Source organism: Ziziphus jujuba, chromosome 11 (genome assembly GCF_031755915.1).
Source record: "Ziziphus jujuba cultivar Dongzao chromosome 11, ASM3175591v1".
In the NCBI taxonomy this organism is placed as follows: Eukaryota; Viridiplantae; Streptophyta; class Magnoliopsida; order Rosales; family Rhamnaceae; genus Ziziphus; species Ziziphus jujuba.
Window position 1 is genome coordinate 9,217,501 of NC_083389.1, and position 14,263 is coordinate 9,231,763.

Genomic DNA, 14,263 nt, shown 5'->3' on the forward strand with positions numbered 1-14,263 from the left:
GTATTATCCAATCCAATCAACACTTGGCTGGAATAGAAAAAACAAAAAAAAAAAAAGCATAGAAGTTATTTTTTGAATTTAAAGGCTATCTTTTTTCATAGATTTTTATTTTCTGAAAGAGATTTATCATGAGATAAATGACATGGAGCGTGCACGCTAATAAATGAATGTTTGTCCCTTTGCTTATCATCCAATGTACCGAAATAACCTAGAACCCGCCCGATCCATCAATTCCGAGATAAAAGCCCACCCAATCTCAATCAAAACTCTACTTTTGACCCGACAGAAAAATCCAACAAAAATGGGTTATCTGAAGCTCTTTGCACACGGCATGTTCATCACCACCAGGTTCGGTGACTTTGAGTCCGACCAAAAAGTTCCAAATTCCAACGACGTACAGGTTTTGAATTGCCGACACTGCGGACGTGTTTGGATTTGGCAATTTAAATTAAGACAAACGGCGGATAAAAGCTACCCAAGTCACGGATAACCGCACGTGCGCCGCCGGCAAGCAAATCGACTGTCGCAGTAAGATTGAGACGTAGAGCTTGGAATGTGGAACACAACGTCAATGTTGGCGCTTGTTCTTAGGCTTTTTCTGTCTCATAGGGGTAGAATTGGAACTATGAAATTTATGGAAAATAGGGCGTCTCTGTCAAATTATTATACTTGTGGCAGTGAAATGAAATCATATCCTTTTTAGCTTCTTTGATATACTGATTGATGGGAGTGGGACTGCCTCGAGATCTACATTTTTGTCCTTGATAATTTCCCTTTCTCATCTGGATCATTATTTTTGGTTTTCACCCTTCTTTTTCTACACATTTTAATTTTGTTACATTTTAATTTCTCTGTCCATTAAAATTTATAAAGAAAGAATTCGTCCATATTCATTTTTTTTTTTCTATATAATCATATATTACATCATAAGATGCTGTTCTAGGTAGTATTTTTTTTTTTTTCGATGAATAGGTGGGTAGTAAGTTAATGCATCAGTTTCACCAGATTATAATATGTATATTATGTACCATTATTCATTTGGTAAGTAAATCAATTTATTCTTTTGATACTTATCCTTCAATTTTAGGGTGGATTATTAAATATCCTTTTTTTCAATTAATAATTTATTGTTACTATTAAATTACTTAATAGGTTTACTTTGTAATCCACATTGAAGAGATTAATTGACAACTTGGATGAATAAAAAAGAATCTTACATGTTTCTTAGCCAAAAAAAAAAAAAAAAAATGAAAAAAGGAAAAAGGGTAAGCCGGGGCCTTACACCAAAAAAAAAAAGAAAAAAAAAAGAAAAAAAAAAAGAAAACAGAAAACAAAAAAATCCAAACAAATTCTAGGGGTGTAATCTAAGTCATCATCAAGAAACATCCATGTTCAACCAACAATTTATGATTCGGCTTAGCTTCCTAGAGTCACGGAGCCTCTAATTTAAAGCCCTTTGAATGACTATTTCCCAGGCATTACGATAGCAAGAATCAAGATCTCTTGTATATAAATAAATAAATAAATAAATATAACATATCATATTCACTTGTATATAAATTTATAAATATAACACATCATAGTGTCAATAATATAAAGTATAGATCAATAATTTTATTGAATTTTACATATATATATATATATATATATAGTCAACTTCAATTTGTAGACGTAAATATTTTCTGAATTATACATTTAAAAATTTAATAAGTTTCCTTCAAACCTTACGTCACAGTTGATTGAGATTCTTGATTGCGTACTGGCATTCTAAACTAATATAAATCAATGCAAGAGTTGCACCTCGATCTGGATATTCCTATTGATAAATAAAATTTATTGCATAGATCATAATCCATTTTTGATGACTATATATACGAGTATTCGTGAATATCATGGACGTTGGTAGAAGCTGTGTCGTCACTCGATATAAATTTATAAACTTATAATTGCATTTTAAATATACAACAGGAATAGAATGTCATAGATATATATACTCCAAGAGAAAAAGAAAAAAAAAAAAAAAATATATATATATATATATATATATATATATACACACACGCACACACATATATATACTGTATAATTTTGCTTAGATATTCACAGTTTATTCTTTTTCTTCCCTTTGACTTTACCAGCGATTATTAGAAGTGTATCCCAATTTCTGACGTAAACTATGTCGGCAAGTGATGTCAAAAACACAAAGTTTATAAAAGTATTAAGTAGATGTTTACCAAAATAAGAAGGCAAAGCTCAGCGACAACACTCAATTTTCATACTTTCAGCCAGAAAACAAAGAATAAAAACAATCAAATTTTTTTCACACATTGTGAATGAATGTCAAATGTTAGTCTGTGTTAGGCGGCCCATCTAATATAATCAGATAGGCCCGAAGTTATGACGCTATTTGCGTGGGTACATTACAGAGCCCATTTATATTCTAAACTCTGGTGTAGTCCATTCAGTTAAATTTTGGTGCGTGCGGGTGTGGCAGAGAAATAAGAAACAAGCAACAAAATAATAATAAAAACAATTAACTTTAAGAATAAACATTGAAATTTTTAATACACGACTCATTACACATCGAGACAGTGAATTAGGAAAAACATGCCAAGAAAACGTTTAAGCTTTTCAATAAGACCTTTTTCACTTTTTTTGTGTTTGCTTTTTCAATAAGACTACTGGGTGGTCTTTTTAATGAATGGCTGGGTGAGATACTCAAGACAAGCCCAAACATAATAATGATATGGATCCCAATTTCTAACGAGACAATATGCTTGAAACACAAAATTGAGAAATCCGTGGCCTATTCCTTCCCTTCACTATGTTGTCCTCTTTCATTCTCTAATCTTAATCTTAACTTGTTCATGCACAGTCACTAAACCCGGTTCAATCACAATGAATCTCTCCTCCTCCACCGATCAATGATCATCCATCAGCGACCGGCCATAATTGCCGGGTTCGGTCCTGGACCCTAGTCGTTCCTGGTCGCAGATGGGTCTCAAGAAGTTTTCTTGATGCTTACCATATATCTGGTAGTGTTACTAATTACCGTGTATCCAAATCCAATCCAAAATGTCTAATCAACTATACTTGGCTGTATTTAAAACCGAGTATCTCCATGGAGCACCTTTCACTTTCATGGAAACTGGAATCACAGTGCTGTGGCTGAAGAGGTTGAGAAACAAATGGTGCATTGCACGAGGCTTGATGACGGCTTAGAAAATGTAAGACCGTGCTTCAATATTTCCAATGAGAAAACAGGGTCTTATCCGAAGATTAATTTCAAGTTCGCAGGCGGTGCGGAAATGGTTATGCCATGGACGAATTTGAATCATGATGTTTGATAGAAATCTTGGCGCGGAATATTTTGGATACTGTGACTGATGATGGCGATGATGATGCATTTGCAGGAGGTCCGGAGGTAATTTTGGGAAATCATCAGCAGAATAATTTTTACGTTGGAGTTTGATTTGGAAAAACAGAGGATAGGATTTCAGAGTCAAGGTTGTGAACAAAAAGGTGGCAAGAATGTTTTGTTTTTTTGCTAAACGGTCGCAAGAATATTTATGTTTATATATTTATTTACAATGTATGTGCTGATACAGAATTAGGAGAGAGCATCAAAGATTTCGATTCTAAAAATGTCTTTTCCGCTAAATTACACAATTCTGACTCTGACATCTGTTTTTTTCCCCTAACAAAATTACATATCGAATAACCCTGTAATTAATTAAAGATGAATAGGACAATCAATAGATGCAAGAATAATTGAAATTCTCTTAGCCAAAAAAAAAAAAAAAAAAAAAAAAAAAAAAAAAAAGAGGAATAATTGAAATTCGTGTTTTGACCACTGGGTCACTATTTTCACATACTATATTGTTGCTACATGAATTAGTAGAGGGACTAGCATAATAACATTTTAATTCGCCCATCATTTTTGTTCTGTTGGAGAAATGAGCAGCGTACACATTTAAATTAACATAAAAAGAATGACATTAAAATAATAATAATGGTAAATAAAAAAAAAATAAAGAAAAACACTCTCACTGAAAATAAATTTTGTTTTTTCTGGCATCAGCTTCTAAAGCAATTTCATTATCGTTTTTGGTAAATACTACAATTTCTCTAACATTTGCCTCAATAGACTGTTTCTGTAAAGGCGAACAAGTTTTATCCCTAATTCTACGTGATTTGCTTCGAGTAGTTGCCCTATTCAATTTGGTGATCTTATTTAGGAACTCAAAAATCAAAATTAATGATCGCTCCCTGGCAGCTCACTCTATTTCCTCTTTACCTCTCCATAATCTCTACATGTTCTTGTACACATACAGATAGGGGACCGAGACATGTGACCATAACCATCCCTCTATTACATGTTGGATAAATAAGACAGGGAATAAATATTGCTAACATAAATATCATTTATAAATAAATAAACATAATTAAATAAAATATAACTTGTAAATAATCGATTGAGACATGTATAATGCATTATCCTTAAGAAAGATATACCCTTTCTACATTAATAATATTAATGTATTTTTTTAAAAAAACACAACATCTGTAAAAAAATTTATAATTAAGCAATAGAACTTTTCATGAATCTTTTTCGCATCTCTATAATACTCAAAATATATATTAAAAATAATATAAATAAATATTTAATAAAATATAATTTTACTGTCAATTATTTAGCAGAGAAAAATATTAATCAGAGGTTAAAAGCTGGTATATATCTTTAAATGAAAAATACAACTTTATTTATAAAGTTAAAAAAATATTTAGTTCAACCAAAACTAACATTATCTCAAAACTATTTGATAAGAAAACTATTATTGAGGGAGTAAAAATTTTATATGTTGCCTATTTTTTGTAATCAAACAAATATACATACGTATATATATATATATATATATATAAAAGATAAAATTAAGAAAACCAGTTAAACTAAAATTCAAACAGAAATATAGTCCAAATGACTTGGTCTTCCCGCCCAATCCAAAATCTACCATGATATTAAAATAATAATTTTTAAATAAAAATATAACATTACATATCGCTAAAACCACTTCATTTCCATCCGCAAGCGATGAGATAATGATTTTGTTGCTACTGAATCTGTAACTAGAGCCCGCAGCCTCGAATCCCTCACCATTAATACAAGTGCTGGCGATTGGTGGATTTTCGGTGGTTTTTGCTGCCCTCCTAGCTATCCCCATAACTTTGACTACTCTTCTTTCTTTCCTTCTTCCCTTTATGGAGCTCATTTCGTCTCTTTCATTCTGGATACTGCTAGTAGCCTTGCCAGCTTTCCATGTCCCTCTTCTACTTGATTGCACTCACTGTTTTTTCCCAACCTTCGATCCTTATACTACGAAAACATCATCATCAGCTTCTGGTGTTGGGAAGCTTCACCTAGAGACTGTCTCAGGCCCCCCCAATGAGATTATTGTGCACTACTTGGGCTCCACAACTCGTCAACCTATCGATAACCTACTTCGACTCCACAACTCATCAACCTATCGACAACGTCGATATGGAATCACCGGAGTTTGTACAGGCCCCGAAACGTTACCTTCTCGTATGAGTTTGAAAAGATTTTCTTACCATTTTCCTTCTCGCGATTTGCAGACGAGAAAACAAGATGATTATCAGGACAAGTCAGACTCCAGAGAACTCAGCTGATTCCAAAAATCTAAACCCTTATTATGTAAGTTTATTATTCTTATCAAACTATGTTTAAGATTTCTTTTCAAATATTGTAGGTCATTTTTAATCTTTAGAAGTAATTCTTTAAAATAGATGATATTTTGGTGGATTAAAATGAATGATAATGTGACGGTATAACGTATATAACTTAGGATCTTCAGGTTCTAGCAGTGGATTGACCATAATTTTGAGCAATTATCAGCAGAAGAGTTTTTACATGGGGTTTCATGGCTAATATATTATGGTACTATGACCTAACCTAATGCATAAATATGTACATTTTATTTATTACATCACTACATAAGAAAATTGTCTCATTTTAATTAGGTGGACAGGAGTTGACATGTCCATGCCAAGCCACATGATCAAGTAGACTGTAGAAACACCTTTTTGGTATGGTAAACGTAACATTTAAATATATTGACTATATTTTTAACTTTTAATTAATATTGAATTTTTAAAAAAATTGAAAGATTGCCCCAGTCCATGTTCCAAGCCATTGAAAACGTGTTTACTTATTTATTTATTAAATCATGTTCACTTATAAAATTATTCTATTATTGATTTAAATTGATAACGACCAGGATGAAGTGACGTATTATGAAACAAAGAAATGAAACTATGTGTTCTTAGGTCAAATCCCATGTGAGTTCCAATCAATTTTATTTTAAAATTAGCCTTCAGGGTGAAAGACAAAGAAGACCATAAATCTCAAAAGAAAGGAAAAACATAAAAAAAAAAAGAAAAAAAGACGATAATCATGTTGATTTTTATTTGGGTCGGAAACTTTTATAAATTTCAGAAGGCATTAATCGAAAGTGGTCTTAAATTGTTAAATATTTTAAAGGCAACAGAACAGATGGTTTGAAAAAAAAAAGAAAAAAGAAATAGTGCAATAGTTTTAAATTTGGCAAACATCAATATTTTTTTCCCTTCCGGTGGATTTTTCTTTTTCTTTTTTTTTCGGTGGATAAATTAAGCACACTGTAAGGGCCGGTAAGAGTTTGGACTTAAAATCAGCTTTTTGACGGGTAGAGTGATAATTACCAACAGGTTGTCTTATAGAAGATAAAGAGCCAAAAAGCTGAATAAACAATCTTGTCACAATATATATAGTTTTTTTAAACAAAATTGTAAAGGAGTTTTGAATTCATCTGCTATTATTGCATATTAGCATGTGCACTTTGAGGCTGTCAAGGTAATCTTTTTACTTTCAATTATTAGCAAATACTTCTTTGTTTTATTTTTATTCATATCAATTATTGTTTTATTAGTTTATTAACCAGAAGGCATCTTTTTTTATTCAAAAAAAAAAAGTTCAAATAAGTTATTTTAACATAGCAAAAAGATAAAAGGTTCAATGGTAAATTTTTTTTTTCTTTATTCGGGAAAAAAAGAAAAAAAAGAAAAAAGGAAAAGAGACCAATGGCATATTGGCATGTATGTGACTGATGGGCATGAGAATTGCAATTTTGATGCCCAAATCGAACAAGATTCTCCTCCCTACATGACCGTTGCTCCTCTGGCACCTCTTACTGTAGATAAGTACGCAACCAGACCAAAACTACCTACAAAAGGGGGTCACATGTTGGCCTTCTCTTCTCAATTCATAATCCATACACCACCCCCACACTCCAAAGCTCAGAGAGAGAGAGAGAGAAACTCCAAAATCCATGGCTGCTTCAATTTCTTGTCTCTGTTTCATCTCTCTCTTCTCTCTTTTCCTCTCTGTAGCTTCATCATCATCCACTTCACCACCCAAACCCACTTCCATCTCAATCCAAATCTCTCCATTCTCCAAACACCCATCTTCAGATCCATTTCAATCCCTCAATTTCCTTGCCTCTTTATCCATATCCAGAGCTCACCACCTCAAACATCCCAAATCTAACTCTTCCCTCACAAAAGTCCCTCTATACCCTCGCGGCTATGGAGGGTATTCCATCTTTCTCAATTTTGGGACCCCCCCACAGAAAATCTCCTTCGTCATGGACACTGGTAGTAGCCTAGTCTGGCTCCCCTGTACTTCTCGCTATTTGTGTTCCAAATGTTCTTTCCCTAACATAGTCCCAGCAAAAATTCCAACTTTTATTCCCAAATTATCTTCTTCTTCGAAGATTGTGGGCTGCAAAAATCCCAAATGTGGATGGGTTTTGGGTCCCGACGTCAAATGCCAAGATTGCGATCCGAGCTCCAAGAACTGCTCTCAGCCTTGCCCTGCTTATATAATCCAGTATGGTTCGGGGACAACAGCTGGGCTATTGATCTCGGAATCATTGGATTTTCCCGAGAAAACTGTGCCGGATTTTCTTGTCGGCTGCTCCTTCCTTTCTTTCCGCCAACCGTCTGGGATTGCAGGATTCGGCCGCGGACCCCAATCGTTGCCGTCGCAGATGGGTCTGAGTAAATTCTCTTACTGTTTAATTTCTCACAAATTCGATGACACTCAGGAGAGCAGCAACCTCGTTCTGTACAGTGGCTCGGATTCCGGGAACAGCAAAGCCACCGACCTCAGCTATACTCCGTTTCAGAAGAACCCAGAAGTTTCCAATCCAGCATTCCATGAGTACTATTACGTGCTTCTCCGGAAGGTCATCGTTGGCGGCACTCGGGTTAAGATTCCGTACAAATTTCTGGTGCCTGGATCTGAAGGCAACGGTGGAACAATAGTGGACTCCGGCTCAACTTTCACGTTCATGGAGAAGCCTGTCTTTGAAGCCGTTTCGCAAGAGTTCGCGAAGCAGATGGTCAATTACACAAGAGCTACCGACATTGAGAATCGAACTGGGTTGCAACCCTGTTTCGATATTTCCAGAGAAAAATCGGTGAATTTCCCGGAATTGGTTTTCCAGTTCAAAGGCGGTGCGAAAATGGCATTGCCAGTTGCCAATTACTTTTCTTTGGTCACCGATTCCGGCATTATCTGTTTAACAATCGTGACCGATGAAGTGGCCGGTCCATCGTTTACCAGCGGACCGGCGATAATTCTGGGTAATTATCAGCAGCAGAATTTTCACATAGAGTATGATTTGGAAAATGAGAGATTCGGATTTCGCAGACAGAGCTGTAAATGAGTCAACAAACAAGTCTTTTTTTTAGCCTTTTTCTATCATAAAAAATAAAATCATACCGCAATGAAGTTGCGGGGAAACAAAAAAAAGTTAATAATAATGAGTCCCGCATCATCAATTGGCAATCCGAGGGTGCAGAGAAGGTGATGGAGACGACGTCGTTTTTTGCTTTTGATAAGAAGAATAGTGTATAGCTTTTAGTTGTTGCTGTGGCAATGTCAACTACTGTGATTTCTTCATTGTGACAGGGTAGTGATGACAAAATATTGATTGTGCTTTGATTTTATATATATATATATATATATTTTGGTAATAGCTTTGGTTTATAATTATGACTTGGAAAGTTGCCAGAAAGTATTTTTCTTTTCATTTTTATATAAGGTAGGTTAAGTAATGGTTTTGATTGTGTGGTAAAGTGCTATGCAAAAGTAAAGTCTCCATATCTTCTTAGATAAGAAACCAAAAGTGCGAATATAAAATTCTCCTTTTTCATGTCATGGGAAATGAATATGTTTGGACCGCGTCTATGCATTAGCCGTTGCTTCTTTTTCGGTTGTATTGGATTCTGATATGTTATTCAGCTACTGTAAAAATTACATAATTACGTATTTGCCCCCATTTCGGTTTTGTTTCTTTTTAATATAAGCAGACAATTTTGACAACTGTCTAATTTATTATAAAAATATGCCTGGCTTGTAGTGGTGCATTTACTTTTGCCGATTGTGTTTGGTGCTTTAGCGGTTCTTAATTTTCATTTTCTTACTCTATCCATCTACATTATACGAGATAAAATCAAGTGTATCTAAACCATTTATTTCTACATGTAAATTCTATGTATTTTTTAGCACATGATCCAAATAATTAAAAAAAAAATTAAATATTAAATTATATAGATTATTTTAAAATTATATAATCAATTTTTATTACGTGTTAAAAATGTATAAAAAAATTATGTAAAAATAGATAATTTAGAGACCAAATGATTCCCCCACAATATTATACATATATGATATATTTTTTTTTTACCAAATATATATATATTTTTTTCTAACAGTTCATGATTTAGTATCCAGCTTGGTAGACATAGCATTACTCTCTTTCTTTCTTTCTTCTTCTTCTTCTTCTTTTATTTTTTTTTAATTTTTATTTTTAACGATTATAAAAGTCAAAGTAATATCAATATTTGATTCATATATTGAGTATTTTCTCAAAAAAAAATTAAACAGTGTTTTTTTCTTTGTTTGAAATTATAATATTTTTTAAGTTAAAAGGAAAAGATGGATGTTATCACTGGGTTATACCTACGAATACAAATAATGATTTTAAATATGCAGAGGATTATAGATTAGAGTATCATGAATCTTGATAAATGACAGTAGTTTTGACAATAGTTTGATTCTCGTGTATGGAGGATGATATATTTATTTATTTTATATTAGATATATTTGTCTTAAGTATTTCTTAGAAACCGATTGATGGTTTTTTTTTTTTTTTCCCCCCTTTGATTGTAATTATGCTAATTGACCATAACTTGTGCATGAAGGATGATATATTTATTCATTTATTATTTTATATTAAATATCTTAAGTATTTCTTAGAACCCAATTGACGGGGTTTTTTCTTTTTCAGCTGAAACGGGTCTTTTTCTTGTTGATTGTAATTGGCTAATTGACCATAAAAGTCACATTCATAATTACTTGGAATAACTGAAGGTACTACAGGATAAAGAAAGGACAACTTGCTGTTCCATGAAATTAAAACCAATATTAAGTTAGATGTGACAGGCGGCAACCACTATCAAAGCAGAAAAGAGACATTGTAATAAGAGACATTGGCATACTAATTATTACAACAAGAAGCCAGATTTCTTATTACACTTAAAAAGTTAGGCAAGGAATTTAAGCCTGATATTAATACCAAGACAAGAAATAGATCTTATCTTTGCCTTTTGTAGCATCATATTTAGTTAGCTACTTCCCTCATGTGAGAGACATTCCGTTATTTTTTATCGCCGGGAATAAGAGATGGCTAGATCGCATTCTTTTATCATTTCTTTCATGTTGATTTAAACCGACTGGAGGAAGGCAGCTTGGTAAGGACTTAAAAATTTACATATGGCCATTTTTTGATGACGTAGTTGGTTTTGGATATATACCAATAGCATTTATAAATATCACATGCAATATTACACTACTTTGCTAGCTGACATGTTGGACAGGCTTTCACTGTCTTTTCGTAAAATTTCAAATCTTCAATGGATAAAATAAAAATAATTAGCATGATATCTTACAAGATAACAAATGAATGGCTGGAATACTGTTGCCTTTGCCAGGTAACTAATTCAGAACAGGAAAAAGGTTGACTTAGAATAATGATTAGAAGTTCAGAACAGTTGATCAGTGGTGGATTTTATTTTTTATTTTTTTATCCTTTTTCTTTAAAAAGTAGTTTGAGTTTTGCACTCTGGGATATGGTTTTAATTTTTTTTTTAGGATAAAATTGTTAAATTTTGAATTCTAAATTTTTTATTTTTTTTAAATTTTTATATGTATTTTAAATTTTTTAAATAGAATCATTGAATTTTAAACTTTAATGAATTTTAAATTTTAAATTTTTGAATTTTAATATCAAATTAAATTGCTATTTGTTCTAAAAAATTTAAACTAATTAGAGAAGAATTTTCATTTCTTTTGTATTTTTATAAATTATGATAAGAGCAAGAGAAAAAGAACCATTTTTAATCGAAGAAGCATATGATGGGGGCTCGAAACCATATCTATCCCATGACGTACTCATACCACAAAGTCTAGCCATTTTTACGAGGTTTTATAAATATAATTTGCCTATATGGTAATCTATTTGTTGTATTACTTCGCATTTATTTGCTTTGGTTGGTAGTCTATTTTTACAACATATATAAAGGACATAAGGACAATTCCACGGAAGAGGAAAATGAGTGTAAAATTTTGGGTCTACCACGTTTGTCGAGAAATATATAGAAAAAGTAAAAGACAAAAAGAAAAAGGAAAAAAAAAAAAAAAAACTTTTTTTCTAAAGAAAGGGGTGAGAACGATGTTTGGGTGTTTTCAGTGTGGAATTTAAGTTTAAGATGTGTTGGCATGTGAATGGGATTGACTAAGAAAAAAATAAATGACTCACGGCACATGGTTGGAATTTGAAACCTTTTTTTTTTTGATAGCTTTTGGCCTAAGAAAGTGCTGGGGCCCTTGGTGGTTGCATTCACTTTTATTAAATATGCGATCGTTACTAGTGGTTAATGCATTTGTCAAATGCACAATCAAGCCCTGCACTTTGGAGACTACAGCAAAATGAATACCAAAATGTTTAGTCTATGTGTGAGGCACTAAAATTAAAGTATGTATTTTCTGATCGACGTTAATTTATTCTCCATATTTGGTATGAAATTTGGGATATGATATCCTGTAAACTTTGCAAGGATGGTGTAAATTTTTGCAGTTCACACACGTGGACTAGAGCATATTTATTGAAGACTTTTTTACTCTTTGGTAAAAGGTATTTAGTTTCAAGGTGACAATAAAATGATGGGCTAGATCAAAATAGGTCATCTGGTTTCAGAACTTGCCAACAAGCTCATGTGGAACTTGTTCACTGGCCAAATCAAAGTTTCATGCTATTGAATTTTGAGTTCAAGTAGCATAGAGAGAAACTGTTAGCTTAGTGTGTCAGGTCATACATTATGATCCAGTTTGATGTGGAAATTAAGAACATGATCAAAAAAGAGCTTAATTGTTTTAATTGAATCGCATATTTAGAGAAATTATTTATTCATTATTTACAATATCAGAGTTCATCAAATCAAACCGCTTACGTATTCACAAATTGATCAAATTTGAATTATCAAATTTATTATTTATGAAATTTTTTGGTGCAAACATTTGAATTTACTTGAGATTTATTTGTTAATGTGAGAATACAACTTCTCTCTGTGACAAATTTTGCTAATCAATTTCGAAAGTCGTTACCAAATAATTTCTAAGTGGAAAGAGTAGGGTGACCCATTTACATATATACGCCCCACCCATTCCACTATTTTTGTAGACATACTTTTTCTCAATCATTCATAAGGAGTGTTGGTCGAAACCAACAACAACAACCAAAAAAAAAAAAAAAAAAAAAAAAAGGAAAAAGAAAAAGAAGAAGAAGGAACATCCACATTGCACGGTCTTATAAACAAGGAATTCCGTGAAAAAAGTGTATTTGTTCTCTTTGATGATTTTTATAAGAAAGCTACAAGCTAATAAACTGAAACCAAATGTCTAAACATTCATTCAGTCTTCAAAATTTTTCTTCTCTCTTTCAAATAAATATTACTAATTTTCACTTTGTTTATCTTCTCTCTTTTCTTTCGATCTTGCTTAAAAAACTGTAAAAGAGGAAAGTATAGGATTTGAATGAGAATTTTCTTTTTCTTTTTTTTTTTGTTGTTAATAAATATGAATGAGAAATTAAGTATGGGCACATTGTCCTCTTTGGTGCACAGATTTAATAATAAATGGAATTTATTTCTCTTCTGTGTTTGCCAACAAATGGCATTGATTCGCCAAAAACGAAAACTAGTAAATACTAAAAATTCTCAGCCTGAGGCCTTGCGTGGAAAAGTAGAAGAGAAGTGTCATTTTCTTTTCCAGGTAACAGGCACGACAAGCCCACAACAAAGCCGAAAGTGACGGATTGAACACATCACAAGCTGGAAGTGGCTGCTCCAATTGAATTATTGTTCAATATGGATTATTAAAGTCATATGTCGATGCTTCTATAAAGGAAGTACTAAATATCACAACACCCCCCCCCCCCCCCCAAACAAAAAAATAAAAAAAAAAAGAGTCCTAGAACGTTTTCTTTTTCTTTTGTAATTGTTGCTTACTTTACAATTAGGATATTACGAATTTGTTAGACTTCAGTTGTGTGCAAAATGTGAAAATGGTTGAATTACTAAAATAATAATAATAATAATGAGATAATTGTTGCTCATAAATAACAAATAAACTTGTTGCGTATCCAATATCCATAAAATTATCTTGGAGATTTTTATTTGTATTTTGGAATTGTTCTTTTCCATGTTCAAGTATTTTGAATTGGATTTTTTAAATTAATAAAATTGATTACGATTCACATTTTATTTTATCATGCAATTCACCGAGAGAGAGAGAGAGAGAGAGAGAGAGAGAGAGAGAGAGAGAGAGAGAGAGCAACTGGTGGTGATATTACAGCAAGAACAGATAACTATGATTTGATTTTCGAAGCAGATTCAGCGGCTTTCCAAAGCATGATGGTGTGTCCTAGAATAAAAACTCATGAGTACCTGGAGTACTGAGTGAGTGGATATTCTTCCGTCAACTTTAAATGACATCTGTACAGCTTTGCCACATCAGCTTCTGACTAAACTGCTGTCACAGCGTTAGAAAAACCACGTTAACCTTGAAAGACGAGAAGCCATG

The 14,263-nt window shown here is 32.7% G+C and overlaps 1 protein-coding gene across 1 annotated transcript; it reads left to right on the forward strand.

Moving 5' to 3' along the window:
- The first annotated feature begins 7,261 nt into the window (after window positions 1–7,261).
- Window positions 7,262–9,096, forward strand: LOC107432236 (probable aspartyl protease At4g16563). Its single transcript, XM_016043334.4, has one exon. It carries the CDS (start codon window positions 7,386–7,388, stop codon window positions 8,784–8,786), a length of 1,401 nt encoding a protein of 466 aa, XP_015898820.1. The 5' UTR covers window positions 7,262–7,385; the 3' UTR covers window positions 8,787–9,096.
- Window positions 9,097–14,263: the final 5,167 nt, after the last annotated feature.